At 49.3% G+C, this 24,188-nt stretch overlaps 3 protein-coding genes and 1 long non-coding RNA gene across 4 annotated transcripts; 2 read left to right on the forward strand and 2 right to left on the reverse strand.

The window, feature by feature from the left end:
• Positions 1–12,194: 12,194 nt before the first annotated feature.
• On the forward strand, positions 12,195–12,868 carry LOC147976436 (uncharacterized). The gene is made up of 2 exons (XR_015601502.1): positions 12,195–12,277; positions 12,369–12,868. It is a non-coding gene; the product is annotated as an uncharacterized LOC147976436 (long non-coding RNA).
• Positions 12,869–12,982: 114 nt separating this feature from the next.
• LOC125552527 (protein MOS2-like) lies at positions 12,983–15,608 on the reverse strand. The gene is made up of 2 exons (XM_048716126.2): positions 13,691–15,608; positions 12,983–13,456 (listed from the first exon to the last, which is right to left on the reverse strand). Exons 1-2 carry the CDS (start codon positions 14,285–14,287, stop codon positions 13,436–13,438), a joined length of 618 nt encoding a protein of 205 aa, XP_048572083.2. The 5' UTR covers positions 14,288–15,608; the 3' UTR covers positions 12,983–13,435.
• Positions 15,609–17,406: 1,798 nt separating this feature from the next.
• LOC125552528 (DNA-directed RNA polymerase subunit beta) lies at positions 17,407–18,332 on the reverse strand. Its single transcript, XM_048716127.2, has 2 exons — positions 17,969–18,332; positions 17,407–17,896 (listed from the first exon to the last, which is right to left on the reverse strand). The coding sequence occupies exons 1-2, from the start codon at positions 18,208–18,210 to the stop codon at positions 17,758–17,760; spliced, it is 381 nt and encodes a 126-aa protein (XP_048572084.2). The 5' UTR covers positions 18,211–18,332; the 3' UTR covers positions 17,407–17,757.
• A 2,730-nt stretch (positions 18,333–21,062) lies between these two features.
• On the forward strand, positions 21,063–22,910 carry LOC125554078 (B3 domain-containing protein Os03g0212300). The gene is made up of 5 exons (XM_048717690.2): positions 21,063–21,429; positions 21,570–21,634; positions 21,717–21,999; positions 22,091–22,260; positions 22,373–22,910. Exons 1-5 carry the CDS (start codon positions 21,078–21,080, stop codon positions 22,661–22,663), a joined length of 1,161 nt encoding a protein of 386 aa, XP_048573647.2. The 5' UTR covers positions 21,063–21,077; the 3' UTR covers positions 22,664–22,910.
• Positions 22,911–24,188: the final 1,278 nt, after the last annotated feature.

Consider the following 24,188-nt stretch of genomic DNA (forward strand, 5'->3'; position numbering starts at 1 on the left):
ATCTTTGATGAGAGGCTTCCCGTACTCGTATCTTTGTATCTGCACCTCCATGGGTTCATAATGTACATCGTCGGGCAGGTAATCGGCAAGATTGCTATAACCGGGCACCATCCTCGGATCATTAGCGACGTTGTCGCTAGGCACCTTGAGCGGGGGGCACGATTGCTTCGCTTGTTCGTCGAGCTGGGCAATTTGTTTCCCAGCTCGTCGTTCTTTCAGCCTTTGATCACTGACAGTACTTCCCAACCGCTCCGCTTCGGCAAATTCCTTTCCAATAATGCGCTCATAGTTTCCTTTCGGCGGAGACTTGGGTGGTTTTGTCAGGGCAGCCAGAGTGCGCTTCGCTTTCACCGGATCTACCTTCTCCTCTGGAGGTGGATGTCTCTTTGCTTTCAACCCTTGAAACCAGTCATCCACTTCGGTTCACGCGATCTTCGCGTTCTCCTCCGGGGTCCTCTCGTATGGTAACTTCTCTGGAGTCTTCAGAGAAGGACCAAATCTGTATGTCCTTCCACCTCTGGCTGTACTACTAGACGCCGGCCGAGCAGACGGAGCGGCTGTCTTCTTTACTTGCTTACGAGGTGGAGGAGAAGGACTACGACGCGCCGGAGCAGCCGGAGCGGCGGCAGGTCTCTTCCGCCCTTGCTGACGAGGCGAAGAAGGAGGAGGCTGGCTGCTCGGGCGCGTCGGCGCAGGCGAAGAAGGAGGCGGAGTGCCGCCACGCGCCGGAGAAGGAGCCGGTCGAGTGCCCTGATCGTCACTCGCCGGAGGAGGAGGCGGTGGAGGAGGCGGAGTGCCCTGACTCGCCGGAGGAGGAGGCGGTGGAGGAGGCGGAGTGCCCTGACTTGCCGGAGGAGGAGGAGGAGGCGGAGGCGTCCAGTTCGAAAGGTTGATGAGCTCCTTCCGCCATAGGCATGGAGTCTTCAGAGCAGACCCTAGCCTAGTCTCCCCTTCACCGGTAGGGTGGTCAAGCTGGAGGTTCTCAAATCCCTCCGTTATTTCATCCACCATCACCCTAGCATATCCTTCTGGAATCGGCTGGCAGTGAAAAGTTGCGCCGGGTTCAGTAGGATAAACAGAGCCAACAGCCGCCTTGACCTTCAACTTTATCCATTGCGTCATAAGGTGGCAATTTTGAGACTCCGTGATAGCATCCACGGGATAGCTGGCAGGAGCCGTCAAGGCATGCTCCGGCTGAAGCAGCTCGGTGGAAGCCACGCTGCTTCTCCGCTGAGATGGCGGGGTAACTTCGGGGGAAGCTTCGGCAGTACGTTTGCTGCGATTTGCTTCTCGTTCCTCTATCGCTTGTACCCTTGCTTGCAGCGCCTGCATTTGGGTCTGCTGCAATTTTTTCCTCCTCTCCTAGGATTTGTAACCGCCTGCGTCCGGAAACCCAACCTTCCACGGAATGGAGCCTGGCGTGCCTCATGTCCGTCCAGGGTGCTCAGGATTCCCGAGGGCCATTGTGAGCTCGTCGTTCTCTCTATTTGGAAAGAACGTCCCTTGCTGCGCTGCTTCGATATACTGCTGAAGCTTCCTAACTGGTATGTCCATTTGATCGTTCTTCCAAATGCACTTCCCTGTTACAGGGTCCAAGATTCCGCCAGCCTCGAAGAACCAAGTCCGGCAACGGTCTGGCCAGTTAATTGTCTCTGGTTCGATCACTTTATCAACCAGATCATTCTTAGTCTTGGCCCACTTAGGCCGGGCTACGAGGTAGCCACCTGACCCCGTGCGATGGTGATGCTTCTTCTTCGCAACATTTTGCTTGTTTGTCGCCGACATCTTCTTACTCTTTTCCGATGTCTTGTGGGCCACAAATGCGGGCCAGTGATCTCTGATCTTCTCATATCTGCCCTTGAATTCTTGTGTCTCTTTATTTTCGACAAACTTATTCAGCTCTTTCTTCCACCTCCTGAATAGTTCTGCCATCCTCTTAAGAGCAAAAGACTTGATTAATTGCTCTTTAACTGGCTTCTCTGGATCATCCTCTGGCGGTAGGGTGAAATTTGACTTCAGCTCAGTCCAAAGATCATTTTTCTGCATATCATTGACATAAGACACCTCAGGGTCTTCTGTAGCCGGCTTTAACCATTGCTGGATGCTGATTGGGATCTTGTCCCTAACCAAAACCCTGCACTGAGCAACAAATGCGCTCTTTGTCCGGAGGGGTTCAATCGGTTGGCCGTCGGGCGCGATTGCTATGATCTCAAACTTTTCATCCGAGCTCAACTTTTTCTTCGGGCCTCGTCTCTTTACCGAAGTTGTGCTCGATCCGGAGGGCTAGAAAAAAGAACAAAGACTTAATTAATATGTGTACATACCAAAACAATGAATGCATCAATTAGCTAGTCAACAGAAGCTTAACTAATATATATACCTGGCTGGACTCGGTTCGGTCACTGGAGACGTCATCACGGTCTCCTTCTTGCACCGACATTGGGTCACTGGAGCCATCCTCACGGTCTCCTTATTGCACCGGCATTAGGTCACCGGAGCCATCATAATCATAGCCAACTGCTTCCAGACCATCGAAGTCGTTGAGAAACAACGAGAAGATGGCATCACTTCCTCGTGCGATTATGTCCCCCAACAACTCTTCTTGTACTTCGTCTCGGGCGGTGTCCATAGTTCTACAAATATTTACAACATGGCAATTATTATTCAAACATGACAGATGGATATATTACTGGCAAACGTAGAACTAATATTAATTAGTGGCCTCGACGCTGCTTCTCTAGGGTTTGGGGTGGCCTCGACAATGCTTTAAGGATAAAAAAAGAAGAGGAAGAAGAAGAAAAAAAAGAGGAAGAAGAAGAAAAAAGAGGATAAATAGCAAGTATCGTGGGTCAGGGTCGCCGAACGGTAGAGGAAACCCTAAATAGCAAGTATCGTGGGTGTGAGATACATGTGGCCGTCGGTGTCGGACACTACATCCACGTCCCACAAGTGACGTGGACGTCGAAGCCCGCGCCACTTGTGGGACGTGGATGTAGTGTCCGACACCAACGGTACATGTATCTCACACCGACGATTCTTTCTATTTAGGGTTTCTCCTCTACCGCTCGGCGACCCTCGACGACCCTCGTTCCCGATAAAATAAAAAGGAAGAAGAAGAAAAAAAAGAGGAGAAGAAAGAATAGAGAAGAAGAACTCCTCTATTCTTTCTTCTCCTATTTTTTTTCTTCTTCCTCTTATTTTTTATCCTCTTCTTCCTCTCATGTTCGACGACTCTCGACCCCTCGGCGACCCTAGACCCCCTCTCGACCCCCTCATGTCGAAGTTATCGGGTAGGGGGTATATCGACAACGACATACCCGATACATACATACATACATATCACATGCATCCATACATATATGAACAAAATTAATATCTACTAATTAACAACTTAAATAAAAAAACTAATACATATAGGAAGAAGAAGAAAAAAGAAGAGAAAAAAGAATAGAGGAGAAGATCTCCTCTATTGTTTCTTCTCCTCTTTTTTTTCTTCTTCCTCTTCTTTTTTTATCCTTTTCTTCCTCTCATGTTCGACAACCCCCTCTCGACCCCCTCTCGACCATCGACCCCCTCTCGACCCTCATATATAAAACATTTTCTTCCTTCTATTCCTTCTTCCTAAATATATAAAACTTTTTTTAAAATGAAACTAACCTAAAATGTACTAAATCAGAGAACATATATAGATAAAAAATTTCTAATTAAAAATCTAACTTTTGCATATATGTATTTTTAAAACATCATTACAATTGAAAAAATACATACATACATACAAAAAACATGTAAAAAATACATATATGAACATACATCAAAAAATACGTATATCTAAAAAATACATAGATACACATATATATGAAAATCTAAAAACATGTAAAAAATAGCATGTATAATAAAAAAATCCACGGCGGCGGCGGGGGCGGCAGACGTGCGGTGCTCACAGAGGCGGCGATGTTCGGGGCAGGGGACGGCGGCACAGTGATGGCGACGGGGCAGGGGCGGCGCGCATCGGGGCAGGGGACGGCGGCGCGCGGCGACGGTGTCGGGGGAGGGCGCGGGCGACGGCGTCGGGGGAGGGCGCGGGCGACGGCGTCGGGCGAGGGCGCGGGCGACGGCGTCGGGCGAGGGCGCGGGCGACGGCGACGGCTGGGGCGGCGGGCGGCGTTAGGGCAGCCTGGCGGCATCGATGTGCTCGGCGTCGTTGGGGGGCAACTGCGAGGGAAATGTGAAATTTTCCTAAGTGCTGGCTTATATAGCAAAGGCATTGGTCACGGTTCGTGGCACAAACCGTGACCAATGCCCCCCTTTAGTCCCGGTTGGTGCCACCAACCGAGACCAAAGGCCTCTTTTCAGCAGCCCAAAGGGCGGGAAGCGGCATCCTTTGGTCTCGGTTGGTGGGACCAACCGGGACTAAAGGGGGGCATTGGTCACGGTTTGTGACATGAACCGTGACCAATGGCCCCCTTTAGTCCCGGTTGGTGCCACCAACCGGGACCAAAGGCCTTGTGCGGCTGCTGCGTCGAAAGTTTAGTCCCACCTTGCTAGTTGAGAGGGGTACGCAGTGGTTTATAAGCCCCACTGCCGCACCCCTGTCGAGCTTCTCTCCATTGCAGGCTTACGGGCCTAATTGTCACTGCTATGCCTGTGGGCCTACTGGGCCTCCTGCGAGCCTGAATCCTGGCCCTTTGATGGGTTTCTAGTCGTATTCAGGCCATGGGGGCCCAGTAGATGGCATTTTTTTTGTTTTTTTGTTGCTTTATTTATTTTATTTTATTTTGTTTTTTGCTTTATTTTTTAATTCTTTATGCTTTTAGTTTTAGAAAAATTATAAACTTTTTGTTAATGCCATTAGTTTTCAAATTTGAAAACACTTTTTTTTGTTTTCTTTGTTGCTTTATTTATTTTATTTTGTTTCTACTTACAACAAAATACTTATTGTTGCTATTTTTTTCCAGTTTTTTTGTTTTGTTTTCTGCATTATTTATTTTCTTTTGTTTTTGCTTTATTTTTTTATTCTTTTTGCTTTTAGTTTTAGAAAAATTATAAACTTTCTGTTAGTGCCATTTTATTTTGTGATTAACTTTACTATAAAATAGTTTTTTTCCTGTTTTTTGATTTTTTGCATTATTTATTTTATTTTGTTTTTTGCTTTAATTCTGTTTGCTTTTAGGTTAGCAAAATTATAAACTTTCTGTTAGTGCCATTAGTTTTAGAAAAATTATAAACTTTCTGTTAGTGCCATTAGTTTTCAAATTTGAATAGTTAAAATTTGAATTCTTTGAAAATTGTTTGAATCACAAGTTTGTGATTAACTTACTAAAAAATGAGAATAGACGCGTTTATAGAGAAAATTCAACCTAAATTCCTAGTAAATTTCTATGAATTTCAGAGAAATTCATTATGAATTTAGGTTAAACTTTTCTCTATTAGGGTATCTATTTTCACTTTGAGAGGAGCTCAATAAGGCACAGAGGGAAGGGCTTATAAACCGGTGTGAGCCCCCTTCGGTTGGCGAGGTGGGACTAAACTCTGCCCGCAACGAGGACCAACCCTTTAGTCCCGGTTTGTGGCACAAACCGGGACTAATGGTCATGGGCCAGGGGCGAGGAGCAAAATTATAAACTTTCTGTTAGTCCCATTAGTTTTAGAAAGTTGAAAGTTGAAAGTTGGCATGGGCCAGGGACTAATGGTCATGGTATTACGAGGGCCGAACCATAAGACATGAAAGCATTTCAAATGAACTCTGAAAAAGTTGAAAGTTGGCATGGTATCATAATTTCACCCACATAGCATGTGCATGTACAAAACGAACAATGGTAGCATGTTCGTGTGTTACAAAGTTGGCATGGTATCATCATAATAGTTGCGGGAGAAAGTCTTCACTTTTTCTTCGCTTGTGTCATTTGCTTATTGCGCCCTAACCATGGATAATCTTCATTGTTTATCAGGATGCTTGGGTCAGCCTTGACATTGAAGGGAGGAATTTCATGAAACTTTTCATAATCTTCAGACATGTCTGTCTTGCCGTCCACTCTCAGGATGTCCCTTTTTCCTGAAAGAACTATGTGGCGCTTTGGCTTATCGTACGATGTATTCGCTTCCTTATCTTTTCTTTTTCTCGGTTTGGTAGACATGTTCTTCACATAGATAACCTGTGCCACATCATTGGGTAGGACGAACGGTTCGTCAGTGTACCCAAGATTTTTCAGATCCACTGTTGTCATTCTGTACTGTGGGTCTACCTGTACCCCGCCGCCTGACAGATTGACCCATTTGCAATTAAACAAAGGGACCTTAAAATCAGGTCCGTAGTCAAGTTCCCATATGTCCACTATGTAACCATAATATGTGTCCTTTCTTCTCTCAGTTGCTGCATCAAAGAGGACATCGCTGTTTTGGTTGGTGCTCTTTTGATTTTGGGCGATCGTGTAAAATGTATTCCCATTTATCCCGTATCCTTTGTAAGTCAATACAGTCAAAGATGGTCCCCTGGACAACAAGTACAACTCATCACAAACAGTGTTGTTACCTCTGAGACGTGTTTCCAACCAACTGCTGAAAGTCCTGATGTGTTCACATGTAATCCAGTCGTCGCACTGCTTCGGGTGTTTGGAGCGCAGACTGTTCTTGTGTTCATCGACATACGGGGTCAGCAAGGTAGAGTTCTATAGAACTATGTAGTGTGCTTGAGACCAAGAATATCCGTCCCTGCATATTATTGAGTCTCTTCCAAGAGTGCCTTTTCCAGTCAGTCTCCCCTCATACCGCGATTTAGGGAGACCTATCTTCTTAAGGCCAGGAATAAAGTCAACACAAAACCCGATAACATCCTCTATTTGATGGCCCATGGAGATGCTTCCTTCTGGCCTAGCGCGGTTACGGACATATTTCTTTAGGACTCCCATGAACCTCTCAAAGGGGAACATATTGTGTAGAAATACGGGCCCCAGGATGACAATCTCGTCGACTAGATGAACTAGGACGTGCGCCATGATATTGAAGAAGGATGGTGGGAACACCAGCTCGAAACTGATAAGACATTGCGCCACATCACTCCTTAGCCTTGGTACGATTTCTGGATCGATCACCTTCTGAGAGATTGCATTGAGGAATGCACATAGCTTCACAATGGCTAATCAGACGTTTTCCGGTAGAAGCCCCCTCAATGCAACCGGAAGCAGTTGCGTCATAATCACGTGGCAGTCATGAGACTTTAGGTTCTGAAACTTTTTCTCTGGCATATTTATTATTCCCTTTATATTCGACGAGAAGCCAGTCGTGACCTTCATACTGAGCAGGCATTCAAAGAAGATTTCTTTCTCTTCTTTCGTAAGAGCGTAGCTGGCAGGACCTTTATACTGCTTCGGAGGCATGCCGTCTTTTTCGTGCAAACGTTGCAGGTCCTCCCGTGCCTCAGGTGTATCTTTTGTCTTCCCATACACACCCAAGAAGCCTAGCAGGTTCACGCAAAGGTTCTTCGTCACGTGCATCACGTCGATTGAAGAGCGGACCTCTAGGTCTTTCCAGTAGGGTAGGTCCCAAAATATAGATTTCTTCTTCCACATGGGTGCGTGTCCCTCAGCGTCATTCGGAACAGCTAGTCCACCGAGACCCTTTCCAAAGATTACGTAGTGTAAATCATTGACCATAGCAAGTACGTGATCACCGGTACGCATGGCGGGCTTCTTCCAGTGATCTGCCTCGCCTTTGAAATGCTTGCCTTTCTTTCGACATTGATGGTTGGTCAGAAGAAATCGACGATGGCCCAGGTACACATTCTTCCTGCATTTGTCCAGGTATATACTTTCAGTGTCATCTAAACAGTGCGTGCATGCGTGGTATCCTTTGTTTGTTTGTCCTGAAAGGTTACTGAGAGCGGGCCAATCGTTGATGGTCACGAACAGCAACGCCTTAAGGTTAAATTCCTCCTGTCTGTGCTCATCCCACGTAAGTACACCGTTTCCATTCCACAACTGTAAAAGTTCTTCAACTAATGGCCTTAGGTACACATCAATTTCGTTGTCGGGTTGCTTAGGGCCTTGGATGAGAACTGGCATCATAATGAACTTCCGCTTCATGCACATCCAAGGAGGAAGGTTATACATACATAGAGTCACGGGCCAGGTGCTGTGATTGCTGCTATGCTCCCCGAAAGGATTAATGCCATGCGCTTAAAGCAAACCATACATTCCTTGGGTCCTTTGCAAACTCATCCCAGTACTTTCTCTCGATTTTTCTCCACTGCGACCCGTCAGCGGGTGCTCTCAACTTCCCATCTTTCTTTCGGTTCTCACTGTGCCATCGCATCAACTTGGCATGCTCTTCGTTTCTGAACAGACGTTTCAACCGTGGTATTATAGGAGCATACCACATCACCTTCGCAGGAACCCTCTTCCTGGGGGGCTCGCCGTCAACATCACCAAGGTCATCTCGTCTGATCTTATACCACACTGCACCGCATACCGGGCATGTGTTCAGATCCTTGTATGCACCGCGGTAGAGGATGCAGTCATTAGGGCATGCATGTATCTTCTCCACCTCCAATCCTAGAGGGCATACGACCTTCTTTGCTGCGTATGTACTGTCGGGCAATTCGTTATCCTTTGGAAGCTTCTTCTTCAATATTTTCAGTAGCTTCTCAAATCCTTTGTCAGCCACAGCATTCTCTGCCTTCCACTGCAGCAATTCCAGTACCGTACCGAGCTTTGTGTTGCCATCTTCGCAATTGGGGTATAACCCTTTTTTGTGATCCTCTAACATGCGATCGAACTTCAGCTTCTCCTTTTGACTTTCGCATTGCATCCTTGCATCGACAATGACCCGGCGGAGATCATCATCATCGGGCACATCGTCTGGTTCCTCTTGATCTTCAGCAGCTTCACCCGTTGCAGCATCATTGGGCACATCGTCTGGTTCCTCTTGATCTTCACCAGCTCCCCCCGTTGCAGCATCACCGTATTCAGAGGGCACATAGTTGTCATCGTACTCTTCTTCTTCGTCGTCTTCCATCATAACCCCTATTTCTCCATGCCTCGTCCAAACATTATAGTGTGGCATGAAACCCTTGTAAAGCAGGTGGGAGTGAAGGATTTTCCGATTAGAGTAAGACCTCGTATTCCCACATTCAGTGCATGGACAACACATAAAACCATTCTGCTTGTTTGCCTCAGCCGCATCGAGAAACTCATGCACACCCTTAATGTACTGGCAGGTGTGTCTGTCACCGTACATCCATTGCCGGTTCATCTGCGTGCATTATATATAATTAAGTGTCCAAATTAATAAAAGTTCATCATCACATTAAAACCAAAGTGCATACATAGTTCTCATCTAACAACATATAGCTCTCCAGAGCATCTAATTAATTAAACCATACATTGAAACTATGTAAAACATTTCAATGCGGAAACAAATGCGATCATAATCGCAACCAAGGTAACAATTGATCCAACAACATAATGATACCAAGCCTCGGTATGAATGGCATATTTTCTAATCTTTCTAATCTTCAAGCGCATTGCATCCATCTTGATCTTGTGATCATCGACGACATCCGCAACATGCAACTCCAATATCATCTTCTCCTCCTCAATTTTTTTTATTTTGTCCTTCAACAAATTGTTTTCTTCTTCAATTAAATTTAACCTCTCGACAATAGGGTCGGTTGGCATTTCCGATTCACATACATCCTACATAAATAAAATCTATGTCACGTTGGTCGGCATAATTTTTATAAACAATAAATGAACCAATAGTTATAAAGATAATATATATACCACATCCGAATCATAGACAGGACGAGGGCCGATGGGGGCGGATACCAAAACCATCGCACTATATAAGATGCAACAATAAAAGTAAGAAAATAATACAAGTATCTATGTAAACATACAAGTAAGAATATTTTTCCTTTCAGAAAGAAGATAAGAACAAGAGGCTCACCACGGTGGTGCCGGCGATGAGCTCGGCGCGGGTGATCGACGGCGGTGAAGACGGGGACGGGGCGTGACGGACCGCTAAACCTAGACAAATATTATGGAAAATGAAGTTTGGAGGTCGAGCTTGGAGAGGAGAAAGCTTAAGTAGTGTGGCTCGGGCATTCCATCGAACACCTTGTGTGCATAGGAGGTGAGCTAGAGCATCACCAAGCCCTCTCCCCCTCGGCCAGAGAAAAACAGAGCACTGGGGTGCTCTGCTCGCGAGCGAGGGATATATATAGGCACCTCATTGGTCCCGGTTGGTGACATGAGCCGGGACTAAAGGGGAGCCTTTGGTCCCGGTTCAAGCCACCAACCGGGACCAATGGTGGTGGGCCAGGAGCGAGGCCCATTAGTCCCGGTTTATCCCACCAACCGGGACTAAAAGGTCCAGATGAACCGGGACCAATGGCCCACGTGGCCCGGCCGGCCCCCTGGGCTCACAAACCGGGACCAATGCCCACATTGGTCCCGGTTCTGGACTGAACCGGGACTAATGGGCTGACCCGGCCTGGACCAAAGCCTTGTTTTCTACTAGTGCAATAAGCAATTATAAAAGAAGATTTTTTTGAAAAGTTGTTCATGCACTCACATTCACCTCTATAAATATATCACATGTACCTCTTTTTTGCAAAATCAATCACATTCTACCCTTATCAGCGCCACTTGAAGACTTGATTGGCAGATTTTTGAGATTAACAAAATCATCACAGACACCTCATAACAGACGGTCATGTCATAACAAAAGACTGAAATAAATACAAGAAATATGCGAACACTCGTGATAAGTCTAACACTTAACTCGGATGAGTTGGTTCTAGCATGAAGAACCGTAGCTAACCAACAAAGCTATGGTTAATTCGCTCGTGCCATGCCATTTGCTCATGACAAAAAAATTGTCCCGATCAAAATCATGCAAGGCCACCTCTTAATAATAAATTGGCAGTTGGTTACTTGGTGTATATATGAAGGCTCTAAGCCTGGTCGTAAAACAATGTAACGGACCAGAGGCAGAACCGGAACAAACATCAACATGGACCATTTGGATTACGTACTATTTGCGAGTGACGTTTTCAAATCATATAGTTTCGTTTATATAAGTCTTACTAGAAAACATGCCCGTGTGTTGCAACGGGGGAAAACAATCCATGAGCGATTACTCTCGGGTTTTCCGCTTTTGAGAATTCCATTACGGTATTAGGATTGAACGATCTGCTCGGCCCGTAATCATTCTAGAATTTCATCATGGTATCAGTAATGAACGATCCACTTGGCTGATCAAGGAATCAAAGCCAACCAGAGACTAGTAACACTCACAACATATATATGAGCAAAAAGCTTCAACTAGACACATAGAAAGATAGGGGTTTATAGTTTCGCCTCCCAACTTATTCATCTGAACAGTGATATCAACAATAATAACTCATGATCACTCACATCCAACTGGATATATGTGCTTAGATCTTTCCCCACCAGATAGTGTAGTACGTGTCTGCAGCTTGCTTGTGAGTGGTTAATCTTCTCAAGTCAACAGCACTAGATTGTCTCTTACCTTCCAGTCCCTCTACTGCTAATGAGCTAATCGCGTGGAGGAGACCAGCCGACGGTAGCAGAGGTAACTGGTGCACCGACGGGAGAGTGAAGCATTCATGGTAAGCGACGACTCGACAGCAACTCCGCAGCATCACCTTGTCACTTGTGTACTGAACACATTAATGAGAGCAAGGGCAAAACCTCTGCCTGTCCATGAATCAGTCAGAGATCGATGCACCAAGCTAGACGCGCTGCTACCGGCCGTGAACTCCTTGCAGAGCGCGCGGGACGATGGTGACTACGACTACGAGCTATTGTACGTACGTACGTGTGAGCATGAGAAGTAGAGAGGATTCCTAAACTCGGCAGCGGTTTACGCGGCGTCGCGGCTCAGCTGTTCGACAGCAAAAGAACTACCACTATTGGTTTTCATGGAATGCAGATTTTTTGAGCTTACGCACCCGGGTCCTCCTATCCTGACTCTTGGCTCATGACAGTGTACCTCGAGATGCACAGCAGTTAGAACTGCTGTTCTGAACCGATTACTGTGGCAGAATGTGTTGGTCTCGTAGGCTCGCGTGTGGGTTCTAATCGAGCAAAGGCTCTGTGTATATTTGTTCTTTTCTGCCACCAGAATATGGACGCACGCCCGTGACTCTGACGCGGCAGAAACACTTCCTCCCAAGCCACTATACCTCATCTCCTCCTTGACTCGTGCTATGGGAAACGACATAGCATCTCGCACGGCCGCGGCGTCGCAAGATCAGGTACTGGCCCGCTTTTGCAACATGTACACCGTACCCTTCCTGTTTCGAGCTTATCTAAAATTTTCGCCTGGCCTTCTCTTCCTCCTCGCAGCTTCACCGTGATGGCTGCCTGAGATGCCAGATTGGGGACAGCCTGCCGAGGTTCAAGCGCTACATGATGGTCAAAGGAGAGTGCGTGTACCTGTCATGAACGACTACGAGGATCCATGGGACAACGCCAACGATGTACCAGGACATGGCGTTACCGATCTGAACGGCAGCGGCGCACGCCGTGATTCCGTGGGAGCTGGAGGTGCCGATATTGGCGCTGCTTCCTCGTCAAGGCGAAAGAAGAAAGGGAGAAAGCCAGGTGTTGGCTTCTTCCGTGGCGAGCGCGTTCATGACGACTTCACTCAGTTCAGTGTCGTGCTTTGCGGCGACGGCCTTAGCAAGCCCGTCGTTCCTCCCAATCTGTCTCAGATCGTGCCTGGGAAAGCCCCCCCGAGTCGTCCGTATCGGCACTGGCGGTGATTACACATTTAAGGTTCACCTGAGGGAGAATGCCGGTCGAATGGTTCTGCAAAACGGTTGGTATATGTTCGTTTCTGTTCATTGTTTGCAGGCTCCTTCCTCTCGCAAAATAAAACATGGACCTAGTACATGACACGGCTTTGGTTCACACATGTGCCTGGCTCATCATCGATGGATCACACATCCATCCTCTCCCAAAACAAAACACGGACCTTGTACATGACGCATACAAATTACAAGTCAAAGACGATTTGTGCCATGGATATGTGTAGTTTGAAACAGTACATGTAGATCCCATGTGAGTACGCCGGGAAGAGGTGAAAACGTCCACATGCATTTGGTCTTATCTGGTGTGCGCAGCGGTCAGAGGAAACAGTGCCCTGAGTATGAACAATGCCCCTAGCGGCCTTGCGGCGGGCCACGAGTGCCTGACCCTGTAATCCCCTGAAAATGTAACGGGGCAGTGGCATTTTACGGACCAGGCTGACTCAGATCCCTAGCAGCATGGACGCTCAGGATAAGGGTACCGGGGTGCATAAGCTCTCTTGAATGATTTCGGGTTTTCATGTCAAGAAGAACTAGTGTTGTTCTTCAGTGCTTGAGCTAGCCCGCTCCGACACTCTCTTGTCCCAACTCCCAAGCTCACACTCAAGAATTGGATGCCCAAATCTGTGCCAATCAGAAATATCTCAGAATGAAAACACTAATTTTCTAGATAGGTAAATACAAAGTCTGATGTTACTATTAAGTTCAGAACAATGCTCCACCCTCGCTGGATAAAACCATACATACATACGATAACTAAAATCAAGAAAATAAACAAGAAACAGGAACTGTCACGACCTGGCAACCTTACGAGCCTAAACCCTGCGTGCCGCAGCGGCGGCGGCCGTGCTCACGAACCTTGACATCCCCCATCCCCTTGTACTTCTTGCCGATAGGATCCCCTTCCTTCCAGCCATAGCCAGCGAGGAGAGCAGCGCCGAAGCCCTCCACAGGCACCTCGTCATACTCGTCCGTGCCTTGGATCTCCGGGAGAACGGCCATGTCCTCCTTGAACCGCCGCAGCATAAGGTCCTCGCCGCTGGGGCCTGGAGGCGGCGGCTGCTGACTAGCGGCATCGTCCTGGGGCTCAAGCTTCCTCTTCGAATCCGTGTTGCGGACGGTGAGGCCGTAGGCTGCGCTGGAGGAGCGGCTGTCGGAGGCGCCGAGCACGAAGGCGGGGGCCTCGGCGAGCCTGCGCGTGTTGGGAAGGGGCGCGATGACGACGGGCGCGGCCGGCGCGGCAGCGGCTGGGGAGGGTTTGCGGGAGTCGGGAAGGGGCGCGATGACGGCGGGCGCTGGGGTCAGGGTTTCCGAGGGATCGAACACGGTGACGAACCGCGGGGCGGGGCCGGGGGCCACGGCGGCGACGGAGAAGGCGGCGGGGGGCGTGGCGGGCTTGACCTTGGGCTTCGAGGGGATGGAGAAGCAGAGCTTCATCTTCTTCTCCTCCTCCATGGCCGCGGCCGGGCGGGCGTCAGCGATCTCCGGTGCGATTGATATGGAGTTTGGGTTGGGGCATTGGGGGTCTGATTGGCATCAATTATAGTCCACGACCAAACCGTCTTCGACACCTGATCGGATGGGCTTTATTTGGTCTTAACAGTACAACCCGCTCATAGCGCCCAGACCAGCAAACTGAAATGGGTCGGCCCATTAGATGTACAAACATTTTGTTAGAACCATGATCATTTTGACCGGCTAACCGAGGGATCGAAGGGGGATGACTGAGCGAAAGCTCGCTTGTTGGGCCGGCCCACGCTTACAGGGCGCATGAGCCCTGCTTCCCTCACCCGACACAAAAAGCATCGAGGAGGAGGTCATGCCGGGCTTCTTCATTGGTGAGGCTGCTCAACCCGTTCAATCATTGGTGAATCAATGTTTTAGCTCCATGCAGTGGCGGAGCTACGGCTGGGCAAAACCATGCCATGGCCCGTCCAGTCAGATAAGATTACAATGTAGAGTGGTGCTGCATTGAGGCTCTCGGAGCAAAATTTCAGACATATTTCCTAAGCTAGCCGGTTATGGCCCGCCCAATGAAGCGTGTGTAGCTCCGTCACTGGCTCCATGGTAATTTTGCGAACCAAACCGTGGTTGGATGGTTAGGAAGATAGCGGTATCCGAGCCCACAAGAGTTCAAATGCTAGAGTTGACATTGATGCTCGTATTTTTCTAGATTTATTTTGGACCTTCTAATGATGTGCATCTAGTGACAGAAGATGTTCCCTTCGACTACGAAGACGTCTACTCCCTCCGTCCAGGTTTATTGGCCCCGAAGACCACTTCTATTGTACCAAGGCACATAATAATTTGTGAACAATAATTCGGAGATGAGGAGGTTTTGGGTTAGGGATAAATATATTTTTCGTCCTCGAACTCTTCCGAGAGTTTAGAAATCATCGGTCAACTCAAAATCGGATAGTTTTCGTCCCTCAACTATCAAAACCGGATAGTTTTTGTCCCTCACGCCGCTTCAGGCAGTTTTAGTCCGTCATGAACAGTAAACCGGCAAACAGTAAATTAAAAAAATTAGCAAAAAACCAAAAAAACTGAAAAATTGTGGGATCAAAGTTCCTCGGGTGCCCAAGGTGCGTACAAATTTTCATATTGTTTGGACATTCCAGGTGCTCATGACAAAAAAAAATTATAAATATGTACGTCAGTGAACAGTAAATTAAAAAATAGCAAAAAAATATGAATTTTTTTGGCATCAAAGATGCTTGAGTGTGCAAGGTGCTCGCATATTTTCGTGCTGAAATGACATAGAAGGAGCTCTAGCAAAAAATAGTGCACTTTTTCAAAGTTTCTTTCATAGTCAATGTTTTTTTTGCCACGAGCTCCCACAATGTCCAAACACCACGAAATTTTGCAGGCACATTGAGCACCCGAGCATCTTGTATGTCAACAATTTTCATATTTTTTGAATTTTTTTCTATTTTATAAATTTACTGTTCATTGACGTACATATTTATGGTTTTTCCTTTGTCACGAGCTCCTGGAATGTCTAAATAGCACAAAAAAAATTCACGCACCTTGCGCACCCGAGGAATTTTGATCCCACAAATTTTCAGATTTTTTTGACTTTTTTTGCTTTTTCTAAAAGATACTGTTCATCGGTTTACTGTTCACGCGGACGGGACCACCCGAAGCAGCGTGAGGGACGAAAACTATCCGGTTTTGATAGTTGAGGGACGAAAATTATCCGATTTTAAGTTGAGGGACGATTTCTAAACTTTCGAAAAAAATCCGAGGACGAAAAATATACTTATCCCTTTGGGTTAATATACCAAGCACTCCAAATGTGAATAGAGTGTAATCGGAAGCAGAAGCAGAGCCACAACCACCACCTAATGTTGCCGATTAATTTAATCCAGGTGAGATTGAGCATCTTCCAAGAAAGACGAAAAAATTGTGAGTATTCTCATGATATCCAACATATAATATATTGATAGAATTTATGGTTCTAAAATTTGGTGTCATTTTATATGTTGTACTTCAAACACCGAATTTTCTTTCACCTAAGGCTCAAACTTGTCCAGGCTCCAGAAAAGTTCTGGCTCCGCCATTGTTGTCCTTATAAAAAAAATATTATACCAACATCTACTACACCAAATTAGCTTAATTAGATTCACCACGTGTGTTTGGCTTTTGCTTCGGCTGTGTGGTTGCCCCCTTGGAAATGTAATTTTTTTTGGCTTGCTTTTCTCTAGGTTTGTAAATAACCATTGTACAGTTTTTCTCCTTTCCCTATTTATATGAAAGGTTTTCTATTAGTTGTGTCGCACTACTCAATTTTGGCACTAGAATTTTTAATTACTAAAAAAAATGGCATCCTTCCATTAAGCGTGTGCTAAAAAATGCCACTCGACATCGTTACCATCCCGTCAAAGGCCATTGACCGCGGTGAAGTTACCAAAATACCGCTGGACCCCACTTGTCGTTGTTTCCTCAACAACTCATTGTAACCTATGGGTCCTTGTTTTCAGCCCTCAAAGAATGAAATTAGAAGTAAAAATAGCTTCGGGTGCGGGTGATCGAATCCCCACGTGTCATTATTATTTTCTTCTAATTTAATTCTTGGTATGCTAATAACCAGGGGCCACAAGTTATAAGGGAGCACTGACAAGTGGGGCCCAGGGGCATTTTTGGTCACTTCACCCTAGTCAATGGCCTTTGACCGAATGGTAATGATGTCGAGTGGTGTTTTTGAGCACACGTTTGACGAAAGGTTGAATTTTTGAGCAGTTGAAATTTTTAATGACAAAATTAAATAGTGTGACACAATTAAATATGAAATGGGCAGAGCACTTGTCTTTTATATCAAAAAGAATTCATCATAACATATATTTTCATTCCATAAATTTTTAATACTGTAGATATTAGAAAAATAATATAGAGTAGGTCAAACTTAAAATAGTTTGATCTAGGACAAACATAAAACTTCATTATTTTAGAGCGGAGTGACTGAGTAGTTGATATGGCAAGCCACACATGAAGATTCCTGAGGCGGGCGCGTGTATGGATCCTTGCAGGTAAGGAAGGAACGTGGCAAGTCAGGCTTCAAGTAGAAACACTGCTGAAGTCCTAAACTTAGCCACATATGAAAATTCACGAGGCATGTGTATGGATCCGTGCAGCGGTGCAGGTAAGGAAGGAATATGCAGTTCAATTTGCCAAAATTAGACGCTAGGCAGGCAACAAGAAACACTGCTGAAGTTCCTAAACCTCCCCGCTCCTCTAAAACTCTGTCAGCACTCAGCAGTTTACAGCTGACTGCTCAACAGAATACAGAACCATGGTTGAACACTCTCTCGTACTTATCTCAAAAGCGTCGTCTACCGCTCACTCGGATGCAGTACAGGAAGGTACTGACGCGTACTACATGAATAAGCAAGTACTACATGGCATGCAGCTCTCTCTCGCGCTTCCTAAGATTCATCGCCGCCGTCTCCGGGCGCCCGGAGTGCGAGGGCCAGGCAGAGAGGCACGACGGCGTAGGCCCCGAGCTTGAGCAGCTCCTCGGCGTCCTTGGAGATGGCGCCGATGCGGGACCAGTCGCCGCTGTACCTGCAAGCCAACGAGGCTTCGCTTATTTACGATCGGTGCGCGCCGGCCGACGTGATGTGAGAGCTCACGTACCCGGCGTCGACGAAGCCGAGGGCGAAGAGAACCGCGCCGGCGCGCAGGAGCACGGTCTTGCTGGGGAGCGCGCCGGCGAGGCTGTTCTTGGCGTTGCCCCCGCCTCGCTCTGCTTCCTCGGGGGACTTCTTTGCGCTGCTGCGCGGGCCGAGGAGGTGCGGGCGCCTGCCGCGGTGCGGCGGCGTGGCCCTGCGCGGAGAGGCGACCGTCCTGGCGCCGTGGCCGGCGCAGGAGCGCAGCATTGCTCTCCTTGTGCGCTCCCTTTGCTGAGGTTTCTTTCTCGTCCACACGTGTGTTAGCGGCGGGAGGTGGAGCTGATCTGACCGTGAACGCTTTGAGGAGGAACGCTTTGTATGACCTGCTGACTTGTTGCAGCAGCTGAAGTGAGATAATAGTGCTTTGGCAGGCTCGTATGGTCCACAGGTTATTATTTTACACAAAAGGAACAGCTAAAGCAACGACCATACGCCCCATAAGATATAACACGTTACCCATATCATACACGCCCAACGCACGATACAACGATGCTAAAGAACAGCTACACCACCTCAAACCACTCCAAGCAATCAAAACATGGCAACAAGAGTACTCCTTGAAGTCGTCGAAGTCCACCGTGACCAAGTCCCCGCCAAACGAACCATGGACTTCATGGCAGTGTCTTCAGAAAGCATACGACACCGAAACGCCGCCATTAACTGATCCAAAGGATCATGATTTTCACACAGAGCAGTATGAAGACCAGAGAATAGCCGCAACAACGTCTTACGAAAGAGACGACGCCCACGGATACCACCAACGTCAGTTTGGCCAAAGCCAGACATAGTTTGTCCCCCGATGAGCACTCTCAGCCTCTCAACCAAGGTACGACTAGTCGAAAGAACACAGTCGCACCACCACCATCGAACGCATAACACCGGCCACCATATCGCTTGCATGGCCATGGTAACGCATGATCTCCGTCATGAGCGTAGAATAAAACAAAGGAAAGAAACTGAACATAGCTCCGTCTTTAAATAAATATCCCACCACCAGGGTCGCCACCCCGGCCTCCGAGATCACCCCTGAACCGCCGCCACATCACATGGAGGCCGCCGGACGGTGAAGGGCAGAAGGCCCCTCCTCCCACCCCAAAATGAGCCCCTTGGCAGGAAGAGGACCCGGTAAGCTAGATTCAGGGAGGGGGAGGTCGTCGGCCACACCACACTGTCCCACCAGGGATCAGGGTCATCGTCACAGCCAGTCTGGCCTCACATTATGTCGGCGACAACAAGACCGGGAGGCCTCCTGCCTCCCTCATTGGAACGCTCCTGCCATCACCGGCTGGCCACCGAAGCATCGCGCATTGAGCTGTCGTCACCACACATGAGGGTCTGCCATCGGCTGTAGACCCAAGACCGCATGAGTAGAGGAAGGAGGGGCAAGACCACGAAAAGTGCCTGCAGCTACCGAGCTTCATTGCTCTTGATATTTGAATTTTTTGAAAAGCACACTTTCGATGCTCAAAAAAATCTTCAAACAAATATGTGAATACGTACACATATTCCTAAGGACTGGTAGAAATCTAGAGATGAAATACTTTGTATTTTGGGAAATACAAAAAAGAGAAATTTCTGACAAAAATGGCACCTTTTTTCTCCTATATACTGTCAGAAATTTGTTTTTTTCTATAGTCCAAAACAAAACGAGATTTGTACCGAAACTTGCAACGGGTATTCGGAATGTGTATATGCATTCCGGGAAATAATTTCACATTTTTTTGAAATTTCAAAAATACAAATTTGAAAAAGTCAAATATAGAGAGCACTGGTGCTCAGGTGCTGCAACGCCGCTCTCGGCAAGACCAGCACTACCGCGCCACCATCTGTAACAGCCGACTGCTACGGCAGAGACGGTCGTCCGCGGCCTGCGTCACCCTCGGCCCGCACCGCTTGAGGGGTCATATCGGGCTGAGCTGTTGCCGGATCCAGCCGAAGCCGGTGTCCCTGACTTCCAAGCATGCCCACCTCCACAACGCCCGTCACGCTGCTGCCATAATGTTGTCGCCGATGTCCTCTGGTGCGCCACTGCGAGCGTCGTATCCAGGCCCGACCGCCATGACCCGCGCCGACGCTTCTGCGCGAGGAGATGTGACAACTCCGCCGCCGACTGGCCGCGGCGACGGCGAGGGATGAGAGAGGGGCTGAGTGTGGGACGGGGGACGGGGGGGGGGGGGGGGGGGGGGGGGAGGGGCTGCTAGGGTTTGCACCTACAAGGGCAAGCGTCGGCTGAATTATTGGAGGGTCGCCGTGCAACTTATCAAGCTTTGGCCCGTGGCATGGAGCTGCTAATTTGCTGATTCCTCTGTTGTGCAATTATGATGCTTGCCATTTTGTTTGAAAAAGGAAAAATGATGCATGCCATTTTCTATCCCAAGCAGTGAAAATGAGCAGGGCTGGCTAGCACACCGCCAGTAGGACAGTAGCACTTGCAAGTGATAAGTCATCAATGCTCCTCTCGAAACATGAGCCATGGGGCTTTCCCAGCAATGCATGGGATGAATATACTACACCTTCCCCTAAAACAAAAATAATGCACTACACCGTCATTTGCTCGAAATTCAGGAGCAGAGAACAGATTCAAGTGCATGCTGCAGTGCTAAAAAAGACAGGACGCAGTATCCACCGATCGAGAGAAAAAACGGGACGGAGCAGATCATTTTTCTGTGCATAGGGAGAAGATCACGCACGCGCGCGCGCGCGCACACACACACAAATTATGGTATAAGCAGCTGTTGATCATCACCACAATGGCTTGACACTTTGACCATAAAGGGGGTTAAAATTCAATGTAAGATTTTACGAGCGTAGCATCAACTGAGACTTAAGATTTAGTTCCCTGTAAAAAAAAGAGACATAAGATTTAGCAAGATTGTAAAATAATATCCTATCACTATCAATATATGCACAGTAGGCACGCTGCCACTGCCATTACACTGGCATCCCCACCGCCATCGTTGAGCCAAGAATGGGAGAAAAATGGATGCTGCCCATTTACGTGAAAAGAGGCCAGATCGGTGCAATGATTTATTGCCGCCTGTCCCTTTCTCTGCCCGAGCCCATAGCAGTGCGGCATGTGCGAGCCCATTGCCGTCCGGCCCTTTCTCACATCTCCATTTCTCGGTGGAGGGGTCAAGAAGTCTATCCCGGAGGAGGAATCCAGAGAAGCGAGGCGTTGTATATATCACCGCTGCACATTCGAGAGGAGAGGCAGAGGAAGGAGGAGGAAGGAGGAAGAAGAGGGTTTTGCTACGTGGCATGGAATTCATGGCATAGTTGGTTCTTTCTTCTTCCTCTTCCTACCTCTGCCTCTTGCTCTTCCTTCTTCGCAAGCACCAGTCTCTCCGCCCTCGCAGCCAGCCGCTGCCGAGAGGGGGCCGGGAGGTCGCCACCGCCGGCTGCTCTCTGCCACCCCGCTTCGACCAGGCAAATCCTCTGTTTTTGTTCTTGGCTGCAATCCCTCTGTTCTTCCCCAATTCTCAGCCTGTTGTGTTGCTCGTGTCCTAGATATCTCTTGCGATTTCGATTCGAATCCTTGCATCTAAGCTATCTGTTCATGCGTGCAGAGACAGGTGAGATGGAAGGTTTCGAGTTCTTCCAGATCATACTTGACAACTCCTCGAGCAGGCTGGTATATACATGATCTCTCTTTATCGCTCTGCTGTGCTGCCTAGTGTTTTATCGGCTCAATCACTGCTTGACCCTCGCTGCAGAGGCTGCCTGACAAGTTTACCAGGGTGCTGCTAGACGGCGGCAAGCCCCAGGAAGTGAAGCTACGGGAGGCCGGCCATGGGCGTCGCTTCTGGGACGTGAAGGTGGTGCTGGACGCCGACGGCCACATGTACCTAGGGCGCGGCTGGGAGCAGTTCGCCCGTGCGCACGACCTGCGGCTCGGCTACTTCCTCGTCTTCAGCTTCGACGGCGACGCCGTGCTCACCGTGAAGGTGTTCGACGTGAGCATGTGCCGCAGGCACTACCAGCACGACGGTGACACCAGTACGCGCCTCTTCTTGCTCTCCGTTTCAGTTGGGTGGTTGTAAGTTGTAACTTGTAGGAATTAAAGAAGGTGGTTTTTGCATTTGGCCAGGCAGTGGGAGCAGCAGCGACGGTGACAGTGGGAGCAGCAACGCCAGCGACGGCGGCAGTGGTGGCAACAACTGGAGCCTGGCGGAGATGGACGTCGAGGACGGGCCGACGGGGCAGTTCAGCGCCATGCTGAGGAAATGCAACCTGGGCATGAAGCAGGAACAGTACCTGGTGAGTGCGTTCTTCATGCTCGAGCATGACTAGTCAAGCGTGTTCAGATGCATGTATCCATGAGGTGCTATCTGGTCACTGGTTCCATCCGCTGCTCGCCGGCCGTGTGCAGAACGTGCCGGTGGATTTCCAGCTCGCGCACGGGTACGCGGAGAGGAGCAAGGTGGAGCTGCGGATGCGCGGCAAGTCGTGGCTCGTGCACCTCAAGCACAACCCCAAGACGGGTGGCAGGCCGCGGGCGTCTTTCAGGTACGGATGGCACCAGTTCTGCGTCGACAACGCCCTCGGCGAGGGCGACACCTGCTTCTTCCGAGCGCTCCGCCAAGGCAGCGCCGGCGGCGGCGGCGAGGACCACCTACTCAAGGTGGAAGTGAGGAGGCGCGACGGCAGCTTCCTGGTCTGAGGCGAGGGCGGTGGCCGCCGGCCTCCGTTGCATGCATTGGCCTGGTTGGCCGGCGTGACCTCGTCCGTGGCCATCGGCCGGCACGACTCAGTGCGTTATTATGCTTGCTTAATAATGATTGTAAGACCTTAATTCTCGGTAGTCCACTGCCGATGCTACTAGCAGGAGCGTGAGTAACTAGAGAGTGGGGTCTAAACCTGGCTGTGTTTATCCGTGTGGAAATGATTATTGTTGAGCATTTTGTCAATCGCTCAGCACGACAGTGAGGCTGCTGGGTGGTGCTCTGCTGCATCGATTGTTTGCTGCATTGCCATTCCAAGCAAACGCGACGACGCCGACCCTGAGCTGAAGAACGTGGGGTGCTCAGGAGCCTTGCGAGCCTTGCATGGTTTTGCCATGGGCTTTCCAAGCAACTTTCTTCCCCTGTGATTTGAGTCCTGTACATGTACCATGCAGTGCAGTGGAGTGGTATCCATGTGCCAACCAGTTGCGCGGCTTGATGCTACTAGCAGCGTGAGTAACTCGGAGACTAAACCCATTTCCAATGAAGCCATGCACCATCACCTGATTTATTTAATTTTTTTAAAGCAACGACCGTACAACAAATGTTCTATGGTAATCTATCTATTAGGTACCATCAGAAACATGAGTGTATGCGCGTGTATATAAGCGCTCGTGTTTGTACTGATGTTAAAAAAAGGCACAATCGGAAACCTAGGCGTGGATAGACGGGCTAGGAGGGGCTCCCGCGACCCGCGCTAGGGTTCCTCTCCGCCACCGCCGGCCGCCCTTGCCCCTCCTGCCGGAGCAGGCCGCCGTCGCACGCCCCCCCGGTCCACCTCCCTCTACCCCTCCTCCCCCCTCCCCCGGTGCTCCTGTCGCTCCCCGAGGCGGCGGAGTGCCCCCCGCCCTCCTCCCCCTTTCGCCCCTCCTCCATCTCCTCCCTTCGCCGCCGCCGGCAGTGGCCTCCGGCGTGCCCGGGTGGCGCCGGCGGCGGCGGACGTCCCTTCCCCGCGCGCCTGGAGGGGGAGTCGAGGCTCCCTCCTGCCCGACGGCGGTGCTGCTCGGCTGGCGGCGGCGAGGCCCGGCGGCGGCGTTCTGCAGGCCTCGGGTGCCCTTGATGTGGCGGCGTGGCCGTTGGCTGCGGGGCGGCGCGGTGGGCGGCTGGCTGGCAGCGCCCGCTCGGCCCAGATCTGGGCCCTCTCGGGCCCCATCTGGGCTGGGGCAGGCCTGTGGTCCGGTGCGCGATGGCGTGGCTCCCTGGTGGTGTGACGAGGGGGTCGTGGCTCCGGTGGTGGTGGCTCCGGCGGCCGGCGTGTTGCAGCGTGGCTGCAGAGACTGTCCGGACCCGTTGGGGTCCGGCCAGGCCGGTGGCCTGGCAAGTCCCTGTCGCCATGTCCGGTCGGCTCCGCGCGGCGGTGGAGGTTGTTTCCTTCTGCCGGCTGCGTTGCGGTTGCCTCCGAGCCCGGTGTCTTCTCGTCCTACCCCTGGGTCTCGTGTTGGTGACCTCAGTGAAACGGTGAAG

This window comes from Triticum urartu, chromosome 4A, assembly GCF_056163025.1.
Source record: "Triticum urartu cultivar PI428250 chromosome 4A, HENAU_Tu73, whole genome shotgun sequence".
Classification (NCBI taxonomy): domain Eukaryota; kingdom Viridiplantae; phylum Streptophyta; class Magnoliopsida; order Poales; family Poaceae; genus Triticum; species Triticum urartu.

Excerpts from the sequence above, each read along its gene's own strand:
- LOC125552527 (XM_048716126.2), bottom strand. The coding sequence starts at position 14,287 with ATGGAGGAGGAGAAGAAGATGAAGCTCTGCTTCTCCATCCCCTCGAAG. Across the intron at positions 13,457-13,690 it reads AGGGGATGGGGGATGTCAAG|ATTTGGGCATCCAATTCTTG; the intron begins GTTCGTGAGCAC and ends TGATTGGCACAG.
- LOC125552528 (XM_048716127.2), bottom strand. The coding sequence starts at position 18,210 with ATGCTGCGCTCCTGCGCCGGCCACGGCGCCAGGACGGTCGCCTCTCCG. Across the intron at positions 17,897-17,968 it reads CTCGGCTTCGTCGACGCCGG|GTACAGCGGCGACTGGTCCC; the intron begins GTACGTGAGCTC and ends GTTGGCTTGCAG.
- LOC125554078 (XM_048717690.2), top strand. The coding sequence starts at position 21,078 with ATGTGCGAGCCCATTGCCGTCCGGCCCTTTCTCACATCTCCATTTCTC. Across the intron at positions 21,430-21,569 it reads TGCCACCCCGCTTCGACCAG|AGACAGGTGAGATGGAAGGT; the intron begins GCAAATCCTCTG and ends TCATGCGTGCAG. Across the intron at positions 22,000-22,090 it reads CCAGCACGACGGTGACACCA|GCAGTGGGAGCAGCAGCGAC; the intron begins GTACGCGCCTCT and ends GCATTTGGCCAG.